This window comes from Gopherus flavomarginatus, chromosome 3 (genome assembly GCF_025201925.1).
Source record: "Gopherus flavomarginatus isolate rGopFla2 chromosome 3, rGopFla2.mat.asm, whole genome shotgun sequence".
Lineage (NCBI taxonomy): Eukaryota > Metazoa > Chordata > Testudines > Testudinidae > Gopherus > Gopherus flavomarginatus.
This window is the reverse complement of record NC_066619.1, coordinates 100677833-100704297: the sequence shown is the minus strand read 5'-3', so window position 1 is coordinate 100704297 and position 26465 is coordinate 100677833. Positions and strand designations below refer to the sequence as shown.

General features: G+C 41.5%; 1 protein-coding gene across 7 annotated transcripts in view; it reads left to right on the top strand.

Moving 5' to 3' along the window:
- Positions 1-26465, top strand: part of PRUNE2 (prune homolog 2 with BCH domain) — a 356369-nt gene that overhangs the window by 142968 nt on the left and 186936 nt on the right. For 2 of the 7 annotated variants that reach the window (XR_007773157.1, XR_007773158.1), the window contains exons 8-12: positions 85-183; positions 2981-3016; positions 3562-3600; positions 6184-6231; positions 10456-12226. Coding sequence is in view for 5 of the 7 variants with exons in the window: in XM_050944080.1 (XP_050800037.1) it covers positions 85-183; positions 2981-3016; positions 3562-3600; positions 6184-6235 (226 nt within the window). In the remaining 2 variants the exon portion in view is untranslated. Of the gene's footprint in view, positions 1-84; positions 184-2980; positions 3017-3561; positions 3601-6183; positions 6236-10455; positions 13958-26465 lie in introns of those variants that run through there. The other 5 variants (XM_050944081.1, XM_050944080.1, XM_050944083.1 and 2 more) reach the window with 5 other exon arrangements.

Genomic DNA, 26465 nt, shown 5'->3' with positions numbered 1-26465 from the left:
GAAGGCTCCACTCCCTATGTTTTCTTTAAGTGTGAGATTGTGAAGGGGGGAGATGAAATCATCTGTGGCATTTCTGTGTTTCAGTTCGAAATTCAGCAGCAAAATCCAGTATGTTGGCACATTGGCAGAACTCAGTGATCTGATTCCAATGGAATATGTACACATACCAGAGAGTATTGTCAAGTAAGTGAAGCATAATAAGAAAGAATGTACTTATACTGGTGAAAAAAGTTACCATCATCCAAGCAAGGTATTGTTATTTGCAATAAACACTGTAACCAGATTTTGCTTCTAAATCCCATTTCACATGGAGTGACGTGATTATTTACAATGTTTGGATTGAAGGGCTAGTATTCAAGAGTCTATACGGGAGTTAGAAAACTTTTAATTTTATTAAGAATTATTAAGAGTCAGCACTAATTCAGCTGCACGAGCAGGAGTGAGCCAATTCCAGTTTTGCCTGGTTCCACAAGAACTCCATCCCACTCTGAAGCAGTAAAGCATTCATTCAATGAAACACAAGAAAGAGTTATTATCTAATCAGAGAAAACTCTTCATTCACTAATCGTAACCTGAAGGCTGCACAGGAAAGCTTAATCCTTTCATGAGTATCACACTGCATTTCGAATGATTGCTCTGCAGTTAAGTCTTACTGTACTTTTTGTCTTTAATCTTACTGCACTTAGAACGGAAGCAACAATTCAAAGATAGCCAATTGATAAGATCACTATATTTTGCACAGTGAGAGTCCTGGGGCTCATCTATTATCTTTTGTCAAATCATATTAGCCTGGTGAGGAAACCATATTGCTTCCATAAGTAGTAGTGAGGCAAGCAAGGAAATACCAGCCCTTGTTGGAGGTGCTTGTGACAGCTCTAAAAGAAAGGTTCTTCACACTAGGGTGTACATACTCTTCCCTTTGTGAAGATTTATTTTGCAAAGAAGGGGTCTTAGCACACTTCCTTTGTCTTGTTCAAAACTGGATATGTCTGACACACAGAATTAAAAAATAATGCATGTCAGAGATAATGTAACTTTGCAATAATGATCCATAAAGAAAATATGATTGTCTTCCAAGTTTTTTAATCTTACTAAATAATTTCAGCCTCTCCCTCATTTTCAGTTCTGCAGTAGATGACAATCTGAGATGAGTATGGATACTGTCCTATATTTCACAAGCTATTCATTGTAGCTGTCAGAGATGCATACAAAAATACCTCAGTCTATACCAGGGGTAGGCAACCTGTGGCACACATGCCAAAGGCGGCATGTGAGCTCATTTTCAGTGACACTCACACTGCCCAGGTCCTGGCCACTGGTCCGAGGGCCTCTGCATTTTAATTTAGTTTTAAATGAAGCTTCTTCAACATTTTAAAACCTTATTTACTTTACATACAATAATAGTTTAGTTATATATTATAGACTTATAGAAAGAGACCGTCTAAAAACGTTAACATGTATTACTGGCACGTGAAACCTTAAATTAGAGTGAATAAATGAAGACTCGGCACACCACTGCTGAAAGATTGCCGACCCCTGATCTATACGATAGATTTAACAAACATCTTTCAATTGCATTTATAAAACATATGGGTGCAGGGGCAGGAAATGAGGTGTTTTGAGACATGTAAGCTCCTCAGGTTCAATAGCTCTGGAAAGCATAGTGATACTGGTAAAGACAGTCAGTGCAATTGAGGAAGGATGTTCTGGGGAGTAAGATGATGCACAGATCGAGGATATTTAATTGTCTGTGCAACTACTTTACCAGCAGGATAAATGTGTTGATGAAGAGTAGTTATAATACTCAGCTGGCAGTTTTTGATCTGAAAAAGTTGAAATGGATTAATGTCCCACAGGAGCGGCGCCAGGGTTTTTGGCATCCTAGGCGCAGGGCCGCCTCACCGGTCCCGCAGCTCCAGTGGACCTCCCGCAGGCTTTCCTGCAGACGGTCCGCTGGTCCCGCGGCTCCGGTGGACCTGTCGCAAGTGTGCCTGTGGATGTTCCACCCAGCCGCGGGACCAGCAGACCCTCCACAGGCACGCCTGCGGGAGATCCACCAGAGCAGTCTGCCGCCCTCCCAAATCCTGGCGCGGTCGCCTAAATGGAAGCGCCGGCCCTGATGTCCCAGAAAAGTGTAAATGCTCTCTACAAATGTCCTCAACCCTTTCTCTTTTATTTTTTCTCTCCTTTCTGTACTTCATGGCAACTTTCTCATCCCTCCCTTCTTGATTCTTTTTTAAGTCATTGTCATTCCCCTTGTCTCTTTTTCCCCCTTCCTACTTTTCCTGTACACGTTTCTGTATCTGTACAAGGGGTATGATCTGAGGGGCCAGGAGATGTGTCTTGCATCCCAGGCTGTGAGGGCATATGCTGCTGCCAGCAGCAAGAAGAGCAGGATATTGTGCTCCAGTTTGCCTCTTCCCTGCCTGCCATGAGTAATCCTGCTCTGATTAGAAGAATTAATATAGCAGAGAATGCAACAGTTAGCATCCTGGTTCCTTTGTTGACTAGTGCAGGGTTTGCCTCTTAACCAATAGCAAGTCTGCTAGACCTAGGATGACCAGATGGGATCAAGAAAATATCGGGACACATGGGGGAGGGGGAAAAGGTCCCGCCAGTGGAGAAAAAAAAAAACTCAACAGGAGTGCAAAATACTGGTCGGGATGCAATTTGTCCCAATAATTTCGCACTCCTGTTTTTTTTTTCCCTCCCTCCACTGGCTGGACCTTCTCTCCCCCTACCCCCATGTATTCTGATATTTTGGGACAGCTGGAACCATAGACAAAAGATGGATTCATGCCAGTTTTTCTTCTTGTTTTGTTTTTAATCAGGAGGTATTCAAAATAGATTAGGTTTTTGTTTTGGGGTTTGGTTTGGTTTTTAATTGAGGACAACAGTGAAATAAAGTTTGCTCATTTTTCTGCTTCTATATTATTTGAATTTATAGATGTTTCCCCTTCATTCACTTTTATCTTGTAAGGTATGATGAAGAGAAGTGTTTTAAGAGAAGAATGAGGTAAAACTCTTGCTCTGCAGCTCATGCTACTGTCCATAATGGAGTGAACATGTGTGAAACAGCCTTTCACATATAGGTGACCTCAACAGCTGATTGAGAGAGATTTCCTGTTCATTTACTTGTATGTAATTTCCTGTCTTACTTCCCCCTTCGAGCTGTTGAGATCAGCCTCCTTTGCAACTAAAACCTGCTAAACTGGAAAAATCCTTGACTTGAGGCTGCAGCTAATTTAATTGTATCTGGTAGAGCAATGGAATGTTTTCAGCTTCATACAGCGAGCATGCTGCAAACCCCTGCTACTTTTATGTGTCTGCCGCCAGATGAGCTCAACAAGGAGTTACAGAGTAAAAGAGGGTAACACTGAACAGGCAGAAATGACGCAATATTGAATATAAGAACGTTAGGGACAGTGCAGAAAATGGAGTGAATATTTTAGAAGCATGTACCTTACTTGTTCTTTGCTTTGCTATTGCTCTGCTTCTCTCTTATGCTCTGCTTGCTTCTTCTTTGTTTCTTCTCTACATCAAAAACTTTTACTCATGCAGACTGGATGAAGAGCTCAGGGAAGCATCAGAAACAGCTAAGTAAGACAGTTTTCAGCTAGCTGCTGGCATTACATTTACTTGATTTACAGGAATGGATTGAGTGAAACCACATTATGTTTGCCACTGCAATGAGATCATCAGTGCTTCAGAGCTGAGCTCCGGTACCTCTGGGCTTGGCAGTTGATAGCCCCAGCACCTCTGGGCTTGCTGCATCAGTTATGAATGTAAAACAATTGCTTGAGCCCTGGCATCTGTTTACTTGAGCCCCAGCACCTCTTTCATTACAAATTAAGCACTGAAAATCATTTTCTGACTTACTGGACAAGGATGTCACATTTGAGAAGCCATTTCCTCCTCTCTCACAAAGGTTTTGCTGTTGACGTCAGCGAGTCCCTGACCAGCAGGGACCTAGTTTTCTGTGGTAAACCCCCCCAAATTCTCCAATAAAACATAAACGCCCACGTTTTTCTGTGATTAAAATGAAACGCCGCAGTTTAATTTCCCTAGACACAATATATATAGGTATCAGTTGAACACAATGGTTTATTGAACCCTTTTTATCTGGTCTAATTGGGACCAGGGTCAGCCCCAGGTTGCAGGGCTCAGACTGTCAGCCCCGGTTTGATTAATACAGAGAACCAGATAATGGAGCCTCAGATAAACAGGGTTCTGCTGTATATGTTTTTAGTTTTTCACAAAAATGTAAAAACTAAAGATTCTCTGTGAAAATGCAAATTCCACATTTTTCTGTGGCAAACTGATTTCTAAGGATCCACCTACCCCACTCATTAGATGACTTACTCCATTTATAGTATGGAGTGTGGACACTTTTCAGAAACAAAAAATTATACTGATTTACTCAGTTAAGCTGGACCATGATGTACTCAAATTGCCAGATGGGTTGACTGACATACCTTAAACTGCGTACACAGTAAATCAATGGTTCAGCTGGGGATCAGACCCTAGTGCCCTTCTAGCTCCCATGCCTTTGCCTTGACCCTAAGACACACTCAGACAGTATGGAAGAAGAGCACTGTAGAAATCCCTAGATAGAGACACACAACACTTCACTTTCACCAAGTTATGGGTAATGAGAGTGGATACTATGATGACAAAAAACTCAGGGCTGCCCAGAGGATTCAGGGGGCCTGGGGTCTTCGGTGGCGGGGGGCCCCTGCTTCGGCAGTAATTCAGTGGCGGAGGGTCAGGGCGGAAGGACCCCCTGCCGCCGAAGACCCAGAGTAGAAGAAGTGAGAGTTTTCCAGGGCCCCCAGAGCAAATGAAGGACCCCGCTCCAAGGGCCCCGAAAAACTCTTGTGGGGCCCCCTGCGGGGCCCAAGGCCTGGGGCAAATTGCTCCACTTGTCCCCCCCCCAGCTGGGCAGCTCTGCAAAAACTTTTAAAATATGACCAGTTCCAGATTTTATCTGGGATAAAGCAATTTTGCAGTATTCTGGGGCAAATGAGTCTCGAATTAACTGCATGATCTTTAGCCAGCACAGCCTTAAAATACAATCCTGGTTTTCCATTTCAGATTCATAACTATAGATGGCTCAACACTGCCATTTCTGAAGAAGTTAAAATTTATCAAAAACATTAATTCAAATTGCCCTTTTGATGATTAAACTGTTATTCCAGTGCTACACCAAAAGATAGATTATAGTGTATTTTTTTGGTAAAGTATATTTTTTCTGTGCACATTAGTCATAATGTCTCTGAAGAAGGAGGTTGCATCTGCAGGTCCTATCTGACTTCTTTCCCTACTTTTTTGGAACCAGCCACTGTTTTTGAAGATTCTCTTCAGTCTCCCTCTTTTTCTTTATGCAGTTTACATTTTCAGCCATGCAGTTGTATGTCTGTTGTATTGATTCCTGATGCCTCCTCATTTGTGGTCAGACATTCCCATCGAATTCTTTTGAGAATTCAGCCTATATAGCCACAGAAGAGAAAGGTGATGTAAAAAATCCAGAACACTTTTATTCACTTTATATACACACCAGCTGTTAGTCCTGGAGAACCTTGACTGACTCAGTGCCTGTAGCAAAAACTCACATTTAAATCTCTCTTGTAAATGGCAAATATCTGATATTTGTGGGCATGTGACATCAGGGATTTACCCAGATACCTAAAACAGGAACAGAAGAAGAACACGGTGAGAAGTGGGGCTGCATCTATTCTATTCAAAACATCCTTCTGTGGGCTGTCAGCTTTCTGTATGTGCCAAATAAATCAGGAGACCTGAGAAGGAAAACTGCATGGGAGAAAATTGCTATCTTGTTAATAATCTTTCCTGTGTAGGTTGCAAATTATAGCAAAGGAAGTGCAGGGGGGACTGGAGAGGCACGTGGGGACATTATTGTTAGGTGTACAGAGTCTGTTTGTAGTACATGTCCCATCCACAGTCAAATATGTTCTAAGGAAATATCCATAAAAAAATTCCTCTGCGTTAATCAGTGTAATGTACACACTGAACTGTTACATTCATGTTAACATTGTTTTATGTTATTGCCCAATCACCAGTATTCACTACAATCAGTTACATCCCAAAATATAATTTCACATTTTAAAAGAGAGAGAAATGCACAGAAAATGTTTACTGCTGCCTATTTTCTCTTGAACCCAGAACTAGCTGCCTCTCAAATGAGCCGGAAATGACTTCTATGGAGCAGGAGTAAGAATTCACAACTAATGACAATTATATTGTAATGTTATGACCATGCAGTTTGACTCTGAGGGCTAGGTAAACTCCATATCGTTCGTTGCAAAACCAAATGCTTTTCAATTTTCTTTTCAAGAGCCTAATCCAGGGCGTCCAAACAGAAAAAATGGTGTTTCATTGCTACACTCAAGATGATTGAATTGTATGTATTTATAGTGCAGTGAAATTTAAAATGTTCTAGCTGCTTTCCAAACAGAGGCAAACACAGTCCTTGTCCTGATGACTGTACAGGTTTAAAACCAAAGACTTATGGCAGATGGGGTGGGGGGAATTGGAAAAGGTATAAAGTCATCAGGGCGATGAAGGGCACATGTCTCACTAGTTACAAGTTTGTTTTTCAATGGCACATTCCAAGCTTCTGCTACAAAGCTCATTGAAGTAAATGGGAGTCATTCCATTTATTGTAATGGGCTTTGGATCAGGCTCTAAATTCCCTTCTTCTCTTGATGTCCTTCACAGCAATCCCTGACTTCATTTCCAGTGTGTTTATGCCCCATCTTCCCAAAATTGGACTTTGGGTAATGGGAGCAGTTCAATAATCAGTCACAATTGTTAACATGGAGGCAGTATATTGGCACATGGCTCCTAAAGCCACCTCATAACCGAAGCAGGCGAGCAGAGGGTAAGACTGCGGCCCATCCTGTATGGCTGCAAAGGTATGTAAGGTTCTTTCATGCACTGCCAATTCCTGTCATTGGTAGCAGCCAGTGATGGGCAGCAGGTTCCACAGAGCTGCTACGTGCCTCACCTGCACAGGAAGGGGTGCATTATAGGTAGACCCTTGGCTATACCCACCTAGTGCACTGGGCTGTGTAGCAGGGTGTTATAATACTGCACCAAGGATAGACCCAGCACAGTTTAATACCTTCCCCAGAGCACTGGGAAGACCAGGATGGAGGTTGGGACACTCAGGGTCACAATGTCCCCTCAGACTGCTCCAGGGGAGCACAACAGCTGCTGCCTGGTACTTAGGGTGAATTATAACATAATAATCTTGTCTATAACGAGTTGGAAATGTGCCAAAACAGGGAATAATGGGACTTTTCATTATTGTCACTGTTTTTTTTTATTCAGCTGTATAATTAAGGGAAAATATAGATTCTATCCTTAAAATAGCCACTGGGGCCATGCAAGAATTACCACTTGTGTGAAATTTCATTTAAAATTTTGCAGATTCATTTTGGGCAGCTTCATGGTCCCTCAATGTTGCTTTTCAATTACGTTTTACAATGTTTCATTGTGAAAACCAATCTTTATTGAAAGAAAATTCCAAATGTTAAAGGGTTTTCCCCCAAAATGTCAATTTTAAAAATTAAAATCAAGAAAATGGACAAATTTTCCAAAATTAAAAAACAAACAAACAAAAAAAGATTTTAGTGTAGATATAAATACTTTGTACAGTTCCATTGACTTCCAGTACCTATCAGCTGTTGAACCATTTACCCTAACATTGCTTTCACTATTTCACTTTGGACTAAGTATACATATCAAAATAGTCTATTAAACTCATTCTAAATCACATCAACAAAAAATGGGTTTCTAATGTACAAAACAGCACTCCCTAGGTGTTAGTTCCTAATTCCGGAAGCAGTATAGCATTACTGATTCACTGAAAAATTCAGTTCTATTCGTAGCACAATTATAAATAAGCAAGCAGATAGGACTCTGACTTCCCATGGAGAACTGAGATGTGGAATGAGAAGGAACCATTTTTATATAGTCGCTTTTCAGAATAAAACTACTTTAAACTGTCTCAAGGTTGTACCTGGTATCTATGGCAGAACCAAGAATAGAACCCTGGCATGAGGTCTGTCCACCTATTAAAACACACGCACATCTTTTTCCCCTCCAGGCATAGGATACCTAGTTAAGACTTAGATTTTGTCTATGCTACCACTTTTGTCAGTAAAACTTTCTTCGGCCACGGATGTGAAAAAACACCTCCCTGACTGACATACGTTTTGCCGGCAAAAGTGCTGGTATGGACAGTGCTATGTCGGCAGGAGAGGTTCTCCTGCTGACATAGCTAACACTGCTCAATGGATGTGGTTCAATTATGCCAGCAGGAGAGCTCTCTCCTGCCAGCAAAGAGCGGCTACACGGGAGATCTTACAGCAACACAACTTATAGCTGTGCCACTGTAAGGTCTGTAGTGTAGACATAGCCTCAGTCTTGGAGCTCTGGGAAAAAAATGTGTACCACTATCAAAACAGATTTTAAAAATAATCATGGGGCTTGACAAAAAAGCAAAAAAATGTTATGGCATCACCAATTTTTCTGTTTTCCACAAAAGCAAAAGACTATTTTTGCAGCAAAAATCACACAGTTCATCAATGAGAACATCAAATTTTCATTGAGTCTAATGTGTGAACATTTGGGATGAATTCCGAGCTGAACTGCTATTTCTCATGCCAAAAAAATGTGTCCCCATTTTCCAAAATGGCAAAAATTCACCCTTGTTCATAATCAGAAATTCTTGCAAAAATCAGTTTTCACCCATAAATACCCTCTCATTGACATTGATAGCTTTGCACAAATCTGTTCAATATCCTTTCTGCTGAAACCTCACTGGAGTCTGCCCAGCCCTTAGCTTATTGTGGTTTTTTATTTATATCCATTTACAAGGCTTTTGTCTGGTGGTGTGCTTTCATGTTTTCTGTTTTGTGGTTTGAATGACAACTTTCTTTTTTTCCTTTAAACAAAGTATTCAGTACGCTGAAGCATTTTGCATGTTTTAAAAACAATACTGATCTTGTGGGAACATAAATATGCAGTATGCCTCCAGGAGAGCTTTACAGCACTCTGTATTCTACAAAGAAAAATAATGATCTAATGTGGTGGTAGCTCCTTATTCTAAAGAATACCAATGAAACTGGGGGATGGATTCATCAAAGGCATAATGGGGAGATATTTTTCAGATTTTTAATTTTAACTAATAAATGCTACTCTTATTACAGTTAGAGACAGCATCACTTACAGACAGGTGTGTTGCTGATTACTGGTGCCCTGATTCTCTTCTCCATTTGCAAAGATAGAGGGGAGCAAAGCTGTGTGGGATGGAAACAGGGACATGGAAGGAATGAACAAGAGCTTCACAGGATACTTCTCACATCCCAAATCTATGATGCTCCCTTCCTAAAGAACACTGCAGGGCCAGAGCACAATCAGAGGTTGGCCAGGGGCCACATTCAGGGGGTCAGAGGATGGTTTGGATATGGGGAAGTTCTGCTGTCCATGGCAGGTCCCTCAGAGACCCAGGAGAATTCTCATTCATCTGCCATACAGGAGTTAATGGTGGTAGAAGCATCCATTCCGGGGTTTCTGTGCCTGTCTTTCAAAGGAAGAAATGTATGCAAAGGGAATAGCCAAAGGCTGCAGCAGAAAGCGTGGCAGGGGGAAGTCCACCCTTGCAATGAACCTTGCTGTATTTTTAGAGATCAAAGCCTTTTTAAAATATATGTATGGAAAATGGCACATAGAGGTACAGTAGACATTAATGCATTTCAGCATGGAGAAAACACTGGCTTTCTACAAACATTGACATTTAGGAATAACCATTAGTCTAGCCATTTCTTCATTTTCATGGCAGAAAGTTCCATAAATAATGTCTCTTTTATATTATTCCTTTAAGGAATCTAGCTCTCTGCTTTAAAATGATGTAGTGCAAATATAAATCTACATTCACTTCCATTTATAAGCATATCTCAGATTTCAGTAATCAACGTGCTCGAGCAAATGGATGAGTTGCTCATCTGTGCTGGCAGGATATTGGGTATCTGCATTGCAAGTTTATTTTAAATTCCAGAAAATATGCCCACATTGCTGCAAGGGCTTCTTTGAGATGGATGGCAAAAATGTGTTTCTGGATACATCCTTAATGAAGCCACTGTGTAGCCTAGTTCCCCTCCCCACACATACTTTGGGCCCAGTTCTACTCCTACTTCAATCAAAGAGAATTTGGCAATTGACAACAAAGGGAGCAGCATCGGGCCTTTAAATTTTCCATATTAAGTAGAAGCAAGATAGGGCCCAAAGGGACTGTCTGAAGTATTTAACACTGGAGCATTGAAAGTCAATGAAAGTTCTCAGCATACTGCAGGACTGGAACCTCAAGACTGGGAAAAGAAGTAGCAATGTGTTGCATAGCATTGACTTATTGTTTTGTTTATTTTAAAGACTTGATGTGACGCTGCAAAAAGAAAAACCATAACTTCCAGGCACTCGAAGAAGATGATTTGTCTCTCTAACACAGAAGTCCATGGAGGAAGGGGCAGTTTGGTTCATTTCCTTTAGTTTTATGATTAGCTCTGTGCTGTTCAGAATTTCTGAAGAAAGCTAAGGGCCCGACCCTGTTGCCATAGAGGCTGCAGGCTTTGGCTCTCGCTTTGCAGATTATCTTCAGAGGTATCGTTTGCAATAAGAAAATGGATTTAGCATTGTTTTATGTAACTGTGTATATTTTTAATTTAAAAATATTAGAGTTAACCAACAACGTGCCTCATGGGTAATTCAGTGGAACCCTCACAAGGGAGTAGTTATATTTTGTCTTCAGTATTTTAACACTTATGCCTAGCTTAACAAAGTGATATTATTACAATAAACACTTAGCTTAGTTTGTTTCACAGAGTAGCTATAACATTACTGTTTAAAATACTTCTAGAGATGCTGCATATTTTTCTCTGACTGTTGATAGCTCTTGCTGTCTGTGAAACGCTACTTGTTCAGGTTGTGCTACTGATAACATTACATAATCGTTTGCTTGGCCAGAAAGAAGCCTAATTTTTTAATAAATATTTGACTTATTAAAGAGATTTCTCAGAGAGAAAATAACTAATTGAAAGTTTTATTTTAGTGATTGAGTTCAGTGCTTTTATTTTTTAATGTCAGTCTTTTTTTAAAAGTGATTAATATTCTAAATGATTATCTTATGATCTAACAGTGTTGGAAAAATTAAAAAAAGCAAACTCGGTATATCTAAAACTGTGATAATTCAAAATGGCATCTTTAGCTCAAGTAATACAGGCTGATTATTCCAGGTTTGTAGTATTAACACAGAAAATCCTCAAAGTGCTAAATAAAATATACAAATCTATAGCGTGGTGCCATGATCATTAAATGCTGATATCAGAATAGTCTGAGAATATATTTTATATCAGTAAAATAATGATTGAAAAGCAATTTGAGTTATGTAACAAGAGAACTCACCAGAAAATAACCCCCACCCCCCAAAAATAGCATTTATTCACAGCTGCTATACCAAATTCTGATATGTAAGACATTACAGCATGGCCGTGTGCTGAACATGGGAAATACTTGCTGTGGTGGTTATGGGTAAATGTTGATTTTTTCTAATGGTGACCACTGTATTTGCATTACAGAATGCAGGGCCAGCCTTAGGATTTATGGGGCCCTATTCGGTAATATTAAACTGGTGCCCCTATGCCTGATGGTAGCCCAGGCTCACATGTATATTTTAGATGAGGGTGGTCTTTTGAAGGATTTATTTAAAAAACTGTTTGTCTGAAGATCCAGGTATTTAAGGCTAAAGATGAATACTCAGATTGTGCATCTAAAAAAAATCTATGCAAGGATTTTTTAGAGATATGATTTTATAATCCTTAGCAACACACTAATGAACTACTTTTAAAGCAAATTTTAAACTAAGGACCTGTAGACTAACATGTTCTGAGTAAAGTAAATATTACAGTAATGCACAACTGTTTGTCAGTGAATTCAGAAACTGATGGTATATACCTGGGGGTTGGCAAATGCCTGTTAAATGGCTTCATTACCATTTGAATGGCTCTTTAACAGTTTCAGTGTTGTGCTCATAGGTCTGGCAGGCTGGAAGGCTTTTTCACCTTTAAGTACTGGATCCCCTCTGGAGGAAAACTCACCAGTGCTGCAACAGCCAGCAGGAAGGGTCAGAACAGGGATAGGAAGAGGTGTGAGGGTGGACACTAAGACTCAGGGTACCCCAAATTTTTGGGTGCCCTATGCAGCTGCGTATGCTGATATGCCTGAGGGCGGGCCTGACAGAATGTAATTGATAACCAAATTAATTCTACTTGTCTCTTTCAAACAAGTGAGTCTGGTAGTAGATGTATACAAACACACAGTTTGGAATAAACATGGTTCACCACTAAGAGTCACTGTTATGCCCCAAAATTCAGCACTGATTTGGCTGAAATAAGCAGATCATTGTAGGAAGCAATTCTAGATGCTTTGTTCATCTCACAGCTTACATGTGAACTAATTCTCAGCATCCTGTATTACTAATTAACAGATGAGAGAATCACTAGACAGAGAGAGCAAACAGGTTAGTCAGGACAGAAATGATGTGAGAATTGTTCTTAGTAAAATTTAAAGTGAGAACAGAATCTGAGCTGGTTTTGTTTTATTTTAGCAAAATAAAATCTACATTTTTTTTTAAAGTGAGCACATCTTGGTCTCTGTACATTATTCTCTTGTATCAATAATGAGTCATACTGCAAACAAGAGAATAAATATCATTGTGTGCCCATTTGTTCAACTACTCTAACGCAGATTAAGTGTCAGAAGGACAAGAAGTTGCCAAAATCTTACTTATATACCACCAAGCAAACCTGAAATGTCATCACATTAATAAGCTATACCAGATAATATATTTTATCTCTGCTTTCTATCTAGTCCTGTGAATTTTCACAGGGAAAGGGCCTGATCCTGCGAGGTGCTGATCATCAATTCTGTTAACTTCACAGTGACGAGCCCAAAATTAGTATCCGGTTGTTTGCCCAATCTGCCAGATATTTGAGTCTTGGCTTTGATATGGCTTACAGAAGTAATACTATTTAAAATACTGGAGACAGACACTTTATTTAGGAATTAATATTTGTGTTAACTTCCAGATGTTAATTAAGATTAATCTGGATATGAATAATTAAAAATGCATAAGAGCATGAACTCATATCATCTGTAAACCTGCAGTTAAAGCAACCTAGAATGAGCTGGATCACATATATTACACTCTAGGGGACATAAATGTTCATGGAGGGTGAAATTTACTCCTATGCAGGGCCTCAGCCAAAATCTGATGCATCTATTTTCAGAGCCTGATTGAGGCTTAAGTGCCACATAGTCTCGCACTGGCCCTCTGCATAGGAGGTGAATTTCATTCTAGAGGCACTTTCATGCAAAAGGATTTGATCAGTCAGAGCAAACTAATTTGATAACGGCATTTGGTGATGGAAAGGACACATTTAAACCAAATGTCATGTTAGAAAAATAGGAGTCCCAATTTGATGGTGTAAAAAAGATCACTGTGGCTTAAAGAAAAGGTGTGATTATCTTTGCTCATTAAAAATATATTTTTAAAATATATTAATGTTCTGATATAGCAACAATATATTATACTAACAAGTATGTACAATATCTAACCAAAAAATCAGTGGTTTGTTCAAAGAGGAATATTGTATTAGAATTGCACAAGTGTACTCTTTTATACACAGATTTTTTCCCCTACCATGTATCAGTGCTCAGAGCAAGATATAAATTAACTTACGATTTGTTTTGTTAAAAAAAAAAAATACTATGCTCACTAAATTGTAGACTAAGCAATACAAGGATATGTAATATCACTGTATGTACAATATGTATGTATGATTCAGAAATAAAAAGCTGCAATCCAGCATTAAAAGTGCCTCATTTCAGCTCTGCTCCAAATTTTTCTGTAGCTCACAATGTTACAGGTTATTCTGATAGCTCTGATGCTTTCCCTCCATCATTCATTATAGTCCATGAAAGAATTAGCCACTTCACTCATTATATTATTGTAACTCATTACAAATAACTTACCTCTCTCCCCCTATCTTCCTTTTCTCTCTCTGGCCATCTCACTTTCCCCACAAACTCCTTGCAAAATATTCATGTTTAGGTTAAATAAAATTTCAGGTGCTCATCCAACTCTCCTCCCACGTGTCCAAATCCTCATTCCACTGAAGCTAATAACATTTATTTCCAAAGATTTGGCCCAGAAAGAAAACAGGACTCTCTCTGCCAAAGTCTTCAATTGCTGTCGCCCCTTGATACTTACAGAGGAGCACAGAAGGTAAAGAAATTGGCAATTAAGGTTCCCTTTTACATGTAACTAAAGTATGGCAAACCATGGGAATGTACAGTTATGCGTTAGGATTCCTTTGCTTTGGATGGGCCTTCTCAAGAATCTTAACTCTTGTTAGTATTACTGTTGTAGTTTAAATACTTTGTTTGCAATTAGTTATTGAGATGTAATTATGGACCAGTTATAGACTAAATGTTGTAGAGAGAACCCAGATATAGTTTCTGTAATAAAACACTCTGCAAGTACTTCAAAATGCATGATGACTGTTTATAATAATTGATAGTACATGTATATATGGTGGCTAGAAAGGCATCAGAACTCTAAACTGTTTCTTTCCCTTTTCTTTTCTTCTCTTCAATATCTGATATTTGACTGTTCCTAATAATTTTGCTAGTGTCAGGCCACCAATTGATGGATTTAGTATCTGTGGACATTAGTGCAGTGATAATGTCTATTTACATGTGGATGCCAGAGAGAAGTAGAGTAGAATCCTGATTATCCAAGCCTCCCGCTAATTCACTGCTAAAGTGTATCCCTTTTCTATTAATCCCCAGTTATCCAAACATATTTTGTGATCCTCAAGCAGCTCAGATATTTGGGATTCTTTGTTTTTTTCCCCTAAAGCCTGATGTGAATCTAGCATGAACTTTGTTACACTGTTAAAATGTGAACACCATCTATTCTCATTCCTTTATTGCTTCTTCAGAAGCTGAAAAAGCATGTTTTCCTTTACCACAAACTTTGCTTTGAATGGCGGTTTCTTGTGAATTAAGTTTGTAGTCCAAACTTGAAGGGAAATATATCATGGTGAGTGCAGTGGATTTAACACTGCTATGCATTTTTCCTGACTGCATTAATTTTCTGCCTCCATGCTTCCCAATGATTTATATTCAGGTTGATTCATTCTTTGATGCAATAATAGAAAATATTGACAAGTGAATTGTTTTCTGTGATGGACAAAGAATCTGAGTTATGCTATACCTTCTAAGGCAAGAACCTGCTATTACCAAGTCAGCTTTTGGGGCCTATAGGCATACGGTTAGAGTTAATGTAAGTGCCAAGACTGATCTCAGTTTTCATTAAAAATAATAAGTAAGTTTCTAACTCCCTTCATTGTGGAGATAGCTTCAGAGCTGACAAATCTTGTGATTTTAGTGCAAGTCACATGATAGCTTTTTGTCACACAGTAAAGCTCAACAACAAACTCTAAACTCTCAAAAAACAAAGGCAAACAAAAGCTCAAAACATTACAGTATCATGATTTTTAAGACACTTGTGATTTTTTTGGGCTCTACTCATGATTTTTGAATGCCTAGGTTTGCAATATTGCAACTTTCAAAATATGAGCTAGTTGACTAGCGCAGGGGTGCTCTTTCACACCTATAAAATGCATGGCCCAGTTTTCCAAATTCCATACCCAGTTCAGCTGGTCACTGAGAACAAGGTTTCCCAGTCCACTACTGAAGACACTATCTCCGTCTCAGACAACTATGTATAGTTGTGGAGCCAACATGGCTTCTTGCCACAGAGTGGGTAGTATAAGAAGCAGCCTAGTATGAGAGCAAGGGAGTGATTGACAATTGTCTAATTAACATTTAGGAAGCAATAGGGACTTAAATCCATCAGCATGCACCTAAATGCCTCCACTGACTAGAGGACTAACAGGTTTATTTGGAAAACTGTCTCTTTAAAACAAAGAAAACCTGGCTCATGATGTAGGAGACCTCCACAACTGTAAAACAGCAGTTTTACACTTCACTTTATTTATCTCTCTCATGCTCATGGAACAGAAGTATATAAAGCACAACAACCCTTTCCCTAGCAACTCCTTCTTTCCAGACTATCTAATTCCTATTAACCTTCCTGGTGTGTAGGGATGCCCTTTTATAGGATCCCGCCCCCCAGCATGCCTTCCTTCCTGTGGGCTGGCTGTTTAAATTGAGCAATGGCAAACAGCTGTAGTCCTAAAGTAGCTATTTTATAATAGGCTGCTATTTCCTGTATCTTTTTCTCTTCTAAGTGTAAATGCTTTAACTGCCCTTTTTGCTGTGTTTTCCCTTTCTTCATGCTAAGGACATGACCTGTTCTCTTTTTCTTCTGGGGGTTTTCTGTAGGTGAATGCAAGCCGGGCTTTGGGGAGCCTTTCACTTCTCAGGTTTGTAATTAAAAAATCAGCAAGTTATATGTGCCTTTCAGCAATGAGATTTTTTGCAGTGGAGACTTCCAGACTAATTTTGTTTTCACCTTAAAAATGTGCAGTGATAGATGTGATGATCTGCATGTAAGTGACTTAGAAGTCAAATATTTCTTTTGATAAAGAAATGTTATTACATAGAACTTAAACTACTGAGCTGCATGATCAGCTATCTGTACTCAACAGGTGACCAGAAATAGAATAAGCAGAGGAAACACTGAGCTCAGTGATAAAGCATTTGTTTCCACAGCTCCTTCTTGCACTGTGCTTGGCTCAGGCTGGTTCTGTACGCTACTGCTCACATAGAGCAGTAGAGCTCTCAGGAAAAGTACTTACTCTCATAAGTCACTTTTCCAGTTAACCCCAGCTTTCTAAAATGCTTGAGCTTCATTCCTCCTTTCTGTTTGCACACAGAGAACTGCCTATTCCAGCAGAAGTGTGAGTTTGGTGGCCACAGGTGTCCATATCGCAAAACTGGCACTAATGAGGATCCTTATTACCACTCTGAAGGTGAAGGATGAGGTGTAAAGAATGAACTGTTGGTTCTTTCACAGTCAGTCCCTTCAGCTCAGGTTGAGACATACTGGTGGAATAATGCCGTGGAGCTTGCACTGTTGCTTATATTTTATCATGACACTCTTCAGGGATGTGCAGCGAGCACTTTTCAGTAGCATTAGATTCACATGCAGAAATCACTTTACAAAAATCTCCTCCTGATGTCTAGTCAGATAAACAACCCCCCCCCTCCCACACACAAATCCCTGAACAATTCAGAATGTTAGAAATGTCAAAATCTAAACTTCTTGTCTCTCTGCTAGGTATTTCAGAATCCACAGAGCGCTTCCCATACAGCTCCTGAGGCTCTAGATGTAAAAATGTCTCAAGGAAGAAATGAGAGAGAAAATGAGACTATATAAAAGCATTGGCTTAAGACAGACCAGCATTAAAGCCAGCAAGAGCCTGTAAGATCTTCATCTGCTCCTTTATTCTTTTGAGGTTTTGGTAGAGTTTACATTAAACCATCAACCTTGGGGACATGGAGAGAACTATAAACTATTAATGAAGGATTTAGCCTTTGAGGATAAAAGGGAAGAAACCTATACTTAGAGACTGGGATGGGAGAAGAGGTGAAGGCAACTAGAGAGCAAGAAACAGAAGAAGGGAGAGAAGGCAAGAAATAAATGACTACTGGGAAGATGATGAACAGAAGTTGGGTGGGGGGAGAGCCAAAACAAATCAAGAAGACACCGACAGGCTTTGGCTGCACTGGCACTTTACAGCGCTGCAACTTTTGCGCTCAGGGGGGTGAAAAAACACCCCCCTGAGCGCTGCAAGATACAGCGCTGTAAAGCCTCAGTGTAATCAGTGCTGCAGCGCTGGGAGTGCGGCTCCCAGCGCTGCAAGCTACACCGGTAAGGGATGTGGTTTACGTGCAGCGCTGGGACAGCTGTCTCCCAGCGCTGGCGCTCCAACCACACTCACATTTCAAAGCGCTGCCGCGGCAGCACTTTGAAATTTCAAGTGTAGCCATACCCTAATAAGGTCCTGTCTACACCTGAAACTTAGATCAGCCTGGCTTTAGTGCTCAGGTTTGTGAAAACTGTTGTGCCTGTTGACCTAGCTACTATCTCTTGGAGATTACCTACACAGATGGGGGAGAAAACCCTTCCATCAATATAGGAAGCAGCTATGCTACAGTGTAGCTGCAGCTGTAGTGCAGACATCCTGAAGAAAGAGTGAAGAGAAAAAACAGGGAACTAAATACAGAACGGAAAGGGCAAATGCAAGACATGCACGAGGAAGAAATGGAGATGGGCATGAGAGAGATGGTTTTATGAAAAGAGAGATACACAAAACAAAGGGAGAACAGTGAAAAGAATGAGTGTCTTCAGAGGCACAGTAACAAAGAGAATGTTTAGCACTAATTGGCACAAAAAGTTAAGTTTCCTCTGGCACATATTGAATCAATAGGGGCTTTTGCTGGACAAGCCTGAGATAGCAGCAAAGAATCCGGTGGCACCTTATAGACTAACAGATGTTTTGGAGCATGAGCTTTCGTGGGTGAATACCCACTTCCTCAGATGCATGTGGTGGAAATATCCAGGGGCAGGTATATATATGCTAGCAAGCAAGCTAGAGATAACGAGGTCAGTTCAATCAGGGAGGATGAGGCCCTGTTCTAGCAGTTGAGGTGTGAAAACCAAGAGAGAAGAGGAGAGGTCCCCATCTCTTGAGGAAGTCCCTCCATTTTCTTGTCAGGAGAGTGCTCTGGGCTATATATATAGCTCTGGGCTATATTTCCTCCCACTAACAAATGATCAACAGGCAGGGAAACTTTATGAGCAAGATGTAGTTTAGGCAACTCACCTGATACCATTCACCTTTTAAACTGATCTAGCATTAAGAGGTGTGCTTCACTGCTCTGTCATGCTTAGGGTTGCCAGCTTTCTACTTGCACAAAACCGAACACCTTTATCCTGTCCCCTGCCCCACTCCTCCTCTGAGACCCTGCCCAGGCCCCGTCCCTTCTCTGAGGTCCTGCCCCCTGCTTACTCCAACCCTCTGTTGCTCGCTCTCCCCACTCTCACTCGCTTATTTTCACTGGGCTGGCTCGGGGGCTGCGTTACGGGAGGGAGTGAGGGCTCTGGCTGAGGCGGCAGGCTCCAGGGTGGGCCAGAAATGAGGAGTTCAGAGTGCAGGAGAGGGCTCTGGGCTGAGGGAATGGGTTGGGATGTGAGAGGGGATAAGGGCTCTGGCTGGGGTGTGGGCTGTGGGGTGGGGCAAGGGATGGGGTTTTGGGGTGCAGGATGGGGCTCTGGGCTAGGGGGTGGAGCCAAGGGGGTTGGAATATGACAGGGGTCTCTGGGCTGAGGCAGGGGGTTGGGATGTGGGAGGAGGTATGGGCTGTGGGGTGTGGGTTCCAGGATGGGGCTAGAAATTAGGGGTTCAGGGTGAGGGAGGGGGTGCCTGGTTGGAGTGTGCAGGGGGTGAGGGCTCTGGCTGGGGGGTGTGGGCTCTGATGTAAGGCCAGAGACTAGGGATTTGGGCTGGAGGAAGGTGATCCAGCCTAGGACCGACGGGTTCAGTGTGTGGGAGGGGGCTCAGGGTTGGGGCAGGGGACTGAGGTGTGAGAGGACTCTGGGTGGGAGTGCAGACTCTGAGGTGGGTCTAGGGATGAGGGGTTTAGGGTGTAGGTGGGTGCTCCAGACTAGGACTGAGGAGTTCAGCATGTGGGAGGGGTATCGGGGCTGGGGCAGGGGTTTGGGGCGTGGGTGTGTGGGAGGGCTCAGGCTGGGGGTGCAGACTCTGGGGTGGGTCTGAGGACAAGGAGTTTGGGGTGCAGGAGTGAGCTCCAGGCTGGGCTTGAGGTTGATGGGAGGGGGATCAGGGCTGGGGTGTGGGAGAGGGTCAGGGGTGCAGGCTCTGGGCGGCACTTACCTCAAGCAGCTCCCAGAAGCAGTGGCATGTCCTCCTTCAGGTTCCTACACGGAGGCACAGCTAGGCAGCTCTGTGCACTGCAATGTCCATAGGTGCTGCCCCCACAGCTCCCATTGGCCATGATTCCCAGGTAATGGGAGTGGCGCTTGGGGCGGGGGAAGCATGCGGAGCCCCCTGGCTGCCCCTACACATAGGAGCTGGAGCAGGGACATGCCATCTGCTTCCCGGGAGCCATACAGCGTGGAGGATAGCAGGGAACCTTCCTGCCCTGCTGTGCAGTGCCGCCAACTGTCGAAAACTGGATACCTGGTCACCCTAGAGAAAACCCATCTTCTTCCTGCCTGGGTCAAAGGGCTCAGGCTGCTGTCCTGTTGCTCTTTAATAATGATGCTCATAGATAGTTAATGAACTATATAAATGGAAATACCGTCACAGGAACACTGAAATGCCGTACACACAGAACCCTGCAAGGCTGGCATCTGTGTGGCTGAAAACAAATTCTCCAACTCCACGGTCCTTATAAAAAGGAAGCAACAAGATTGTATATTGTGCCCTCATATTACACAGCAGCAGCAGCAGCAGCTCTTGTCTTTCTCACACACCTCCTCTCTGACTATTTGTCATCCCTATTGTGTCAGGTCTCACTTTGGGCCTGGAGGCAAGGAGACTACTCCTGTGAAAGAAAACAAATCTACCAGAAAGAGTTTGTAGACTTGGGCTTTCAGATTATAGCCCCTCAAGGCAGTGATGTGTCACTGTTTCACCCATGATATATCTTGCAGCCCTAATAAAGAACAATAGCATGTCACCCCATTGGTCTGAGTGGGAGTTGCACTGCAATAATCCATTAGCTATAATCACCAAAAATAGTCTCAGTTTTGATTAAATGTTTTTATTACTGTGAGTCAGTTATTTTATGATACAGTATGAGGATTGTCTGATGATTCATTCTAGCCCTGGTTATAAATTACTCCCACATCCATCTCAGTGATGTGACTACAATTTTTTTAATATGCATTAGCCCTAATTAATCCCATTCACAGCAATACCGTGCAACCTAGTAAGTTTTTCCATTGGAAAACCACCCCTACACACACATGCCATCACAGCTGTGTAGCTGTAACAACTGTGCACCTTCAGAGATTTATTTATCCTATAAATAGCATAAAAGTTTGAAAGATTACTACCAGGGTGACTGGTACATCATTTTCTTTGACGCTCTGAAATAATTAAAAACTTTGTATATGTGTTCCATGTCAGTGCTTTGTAAGCCTGAAAGTATCTGTATTATAAGTTGTCTGATTCATAGCACATCTGGGACGTATAGGAATCCCTCAGCTTTGCTCCATAAATCAGTGGCTCAGACCAGCCATCTCCAAATGAGCAATGATGAGCAAGCTCATGCTCTCTTTTACAATCTTTGACCTACCATACCCTCCCCTCAACCTCTTGTTTGTTCTAACGTAGAACATACGACCAGACAGGTAGAGCCCTGTGAATCTGTGGATAGCTGCGGACCATGTTTGCAGATAGTGGATGGATGTGGATCCTAATTTTATATCTAGAGCTCTTCAGATCTGTGGATATCTGTGGACCATGTTCGCAAATCGCAAATCGGATGCAGATACAAATTTTGTATCCAGGTCTCTACTGTGTCTTTGGCTGACATTCCTTCTATTCACTGTCCTGTCCTCCCTTTGTTTTGTGTATGTCTCTTTTCATAAAACCCATGTCTCCTTGACCTATCTTTAAATGCCACATTCATTTATATTGCTATGAAATCCCCAATTCAGGAGTCCAAATACTACTTCATATCCTTCTTTGGTTTTTCTTCCAGCAAGTCTAGCTCCACAATACCATTCTATGCCATTTTTCGTGCTGTAATCTCTAAGATTCAAAAACTTCAAAAACAGACTCCAACGAGAGGCTGCTGAATTGGAATTAATTTGCAAAATGGACACCATTAAATTAGTCTTAAATAAAGACTGGGAGTGGATAGGTCATTACAGAAAGTAAAACTATTTCCCCATGTTTATCTCCCCCCCACCCCGGCTCACCACTGTTCCTCACAACATCTTGTCAACGGCTGCAAATGGACCAGTTTGATTACCTCTACAAAAAGTTTTTCTCTCTCCTGCTGATAATAGCTCACCTTAACTGATCACTCTCGTTAGAGTGTGTATGGTAACACCCATTGTTTCATGTTCTCTGTGTGTATATATATCTTCCTACTGTATTTTCCACTGCATGCATCCGATGAAGAGGGTTGTAACCCATGAAAGCTTATGCTCAGATAAATTTGTTAGTCTCTAAGGTACCACAAGTACTCCTGTTCTTTTAAAGATTCTATTGACAGTTTAATGCAAACTCTACTCAAACTTGGATATAAACGTGTCTTTTTATAGCTTTAAGTCATTTGCTGTTCTCAAATAGACACTTTCTGAATTACTTCGTCATTGAGGGAGACTGCAGTACCATTGAGGTCTCAGGCTCCTTCAGTGTTCTGCTAATGACCTGGGGCACCTGTGCTTACTCATTGTGAAACAGTGGTCCTGCCATGAGGGCAGGGGACTGGACTCGATGACCTCTCGAGGTCCCTTCCAGTCCTAGAGTCTATGAGTGGAGGCTGATGACAACTGAGAATGCATTGGCAGATCTGAGGTATGAGCAGAGTCATTTTAAAGCAGCTAGTAAAGTCCATGTAGGCAAAGTTGTCCCCACTTCCTGTGAGGGGCTCACACTGCTATGAAGTGGCTGTTTGAGGGATAAGTCAGTTAAGTTCTTCAAGTGTAGTATTTTGCTCATTGGCTTTTAAATTATATATATTTATGGAAACACAGAACATGCTGTTTGTATTCTAGGTGTAGAGTAGCATGGGTAAGAACAGAGAATCAAGAAAGACTATGCTGGGCAATCTTATATTGATATAGGTGACAAATTAGGGTTACCTACAACACTATTCACATTGGCCCAAAGGAAAGCCATTTTAGACAGCATGTGACAATGTTTTGCTCCCTGGCAAGCTCGTAAACACCTTTCAGATCATTCTGACTCCTAATCGCTGATTCAACCTCTTAAGTCCTGTCTTCACTGCAAAGTTAACTCAATTTATGGCTCAAGGGTTGCCCCTAACTAGCCTCTCGCTCACTCATAAAGCCCCTTACTAGTGTGGTGGTACTTTTCACTTGAATTGGCTGGCCTGGGGGTGGGGGGGTGCTAAGGTTTGAGTGAGCACAACTCATCAGCTGCTAATTCTGCAATGTGGATGCAGATTAGCAGCACCTACTGTCCAGTGCCTGCCTTCCCACAATTCTCCCCTCTATGAGTCCGTCCTTTCTGGGCATTCTCCCACCGTACATCGAGAAGAATTAATAAAATGACTCAACTTGTTGCAGTGTTAAGACCTGTTGGATATGCCCCAGAAGTCTTGGCACTTCACATGAGTAAGTGCAGCGCCTGTGTGGATATAGCCACTTGAGAGTTATTGTGTTGTGTGTTTGTACTTACTCAAGCTCGGCTAATGTGAGCGAAACACCTTGTGTAGATAATTCAGTGCTGCAGTTAAGACGGACCCTTAGATTTCACTCTGTCTAGCATTCAGTTTGATGTAAAGCTGATTAGGAGCTTTTAGCATTCCTTACAAAACAGCAAAGTATGTGTTATAAGACTATTTCATTGATTATATGCCACCTGGAAAAACCACAGCTCGTAGGTCCCCACTGGCTTGTTACCAAACATTTCTGCACTAAGCTAAGTATCACCATGTAGCTTTTTCACCTTGTTTTCAATCTTACATACTTCCCCCCTCCCCCCTCTGGATTTGCTGAAGGTGTGTTCCATCTTGCAGCCTGGCTAATCTGCTGCGACTCACTTTTTAAAATGTTGTTACCTAGACACACATACGCCCAGTTTGCTTTCTCGCTTTATCACATAGCGTGTAGTTTCATTATTGGATAAGAAGCACACAACATTTCATTCTTCACTTTTCACTTTTCTTTGCTTTAAGCAAGATTTGTTTTATTCTTTTAGTGGTAAAAATTGTATCTGAATTCAGTTTTTCATATATTAACTGATTTTTTTTTTTTTTTTTTACATAGCATGGGGGAATCTAAGGTTTTTGTGGGTGGAAGTGGGATAAGAATGCAAGAAACAATGAAGGAGCAGGAGGGAGTGGGAGTAGGTATTATGGGGCGGGACAGGAGAAGGATTAAAAAAAAGTAGTCCCGTGCAGGGCTCTACTGGTGGATATTTGTTACCCTAGGATACACATTCTGTATTTTTTTTAATATTGTGACTTGTGAATGATATAAGAGAACACAGAACATAGGCCTGAAGCAGACTCATATTATACATTAAAATAAGAATAGGCTGTCAAAGATGAAACTGCGAATGATGCAGTCAGTTTAGCTTTATATGATTGGCATCTGAAGTATTCATGTGAACTAGATCAGTTTGATTGCTCCATAGAATGTTGTTCAGGGAGAGGCTCTACTGCATTTTCAAGTATTCATTTGAAAATGCAAGTGGCTTCTCAATGACACTGTACTATTAAAGGTGGCAGGCAGAGGAAATGGTAGTCTTTCAAGCTCCACCCATGTGAGTCACCAGAAAGAGACTCCACTCACCACATTGTGCAGATGTTCAAAATATGACTACGTGCCTCTCTGCATTCCACTGGGCTCCTCAAGCTGGGCTTCTCCTCCTTTGAGCTTGAATATACCTAGGGGCTCTACTGAGCAACTTGCTGGCCTTTTTCTTGATTGCAGGGAAAAAGTGGTCGTCTCTCACAGTAAGTTTGCAGCTCTGTGGTCCTTCCTTTCTTTCCTTACATGAGGAATGGAATAGTCAACAATATAGACATTTAAATTGCCAGTCACTGGGGGTCTGAGTTAACACTTCAGTTGTAGGAATGGCGCAGGTTGTACCACAAAGCTACTGGTCCAGGCTCTCTGTAAAAATCACATGGACATCTCTGCATCAGTTATACCCAGTTCACCTTTTTGGTGGTTTTCTTCACGACACTATAAACTTAAATTTAAAAAAAAAAAAAAAAAGTTAGTTGAGACTCTGAAGAACAAGATACCAGCACTTCTCTGAAGCTTTTACCTCTGGGCTGGTTGGTTCCGAGACCCGATTGTAATAATTATGGACCAGGCTGAGATTCTCTCTCTCTGGCCTCTGTGTCAGGTTAAAGGGGCTGGCATGGGATATAAAAGGCCTCTAAAATCCTGGATCCAAATAGGAAACCATTCCCCTGGTGCTGGAACTGAGGAAGACCACTGTAAAGGTGCCTTCTGAGGACCCAATTACAAGCTCTGGCATGGTGGATATGTTGGAGGAAGGAGGGTTGGGATGGGACTACAGCAGGTAGCACTGAAGAGATTCAGAGCAGGGCTTCCACCCATAGGGCAATGCAGAGAGGCTGCCATAAGTTTGACTGGTTCCCAGGCCTGTCCAGTTATGACAAGTGCACAAAGTGGTCCAGGATGAGGAGAGTGTGAAGGTAGCTTAAAGCCTTCATGGCCCCACACCTACTGAGCTGATTGTTCTGTATGCACCTCTTAGAAGCTCAGCACAGAATCTCCCCCTCCATGGATAAGATCTAAGATATAAGAGTGGTTAAACTATTATCAGTAGATACCATGTAATCAAACAGAACATTTCAATCTCTTAATTTCTGTTGCATTATAAATAAGCCTCAATACATGTATAACCTTCCATACTCCCTAGGAGGGCGCAGGATGGGATGTAGGATGGAAAATGAAAGATGTTCAAAAGTCTGATGATCTCATAATATCCAAGATTAAAGGGACTCTGGTGGACCACTGAAAGTACTTTTAAGAAAGCAGAAATTTTTTTTCTAAGCAAGCTCAGGAAGGGGGGAAAAGCCACATAAACCTGTCCCTGCAGTTCGCAATGGAGCTCTCAAAGCAGCGATATGCTTTTTAATGTATTTAACAAAGGTGGGAAACCTAACCCATATGATGGGATACCAGCTTCATAAAGACCTGGATTTATTTTTTCAAGGGAAAGTTGGCACATCTGTCATTAAGCCATTTTCCTTCTATTCCTAATTTAAGGAATTTAGTTAATTCCTATTAACTAGATTTAACCTAGTTTTCTGTACTCCATCATATGCTGTGGATGGTGGATTTGAAATATTGAGAGATTAATATAATGGACAACTGTGAAATGCCCACTAGTGGTAAAGTAAAATTACTAGCTGATTCAGCAAAAGATGGAAAATGTGTGTAAGAATCCTAGGTCAGATCATGTGCTCCAGGAAGTGCAGCATAAAGGTGCAGACTAAGCGGGAGGGGCACAAAGGTTTCAGTCCCCATCTTTCAGTGCCCAGAATTGAGAGGACACAAAAGGCTCCTGGTGTAATCTAGGCAGCCTGGGGGCTCTTCTAAGTCATAACAGCCTCCCTTGTGCTGCTGATGACTTGCAGTGAAA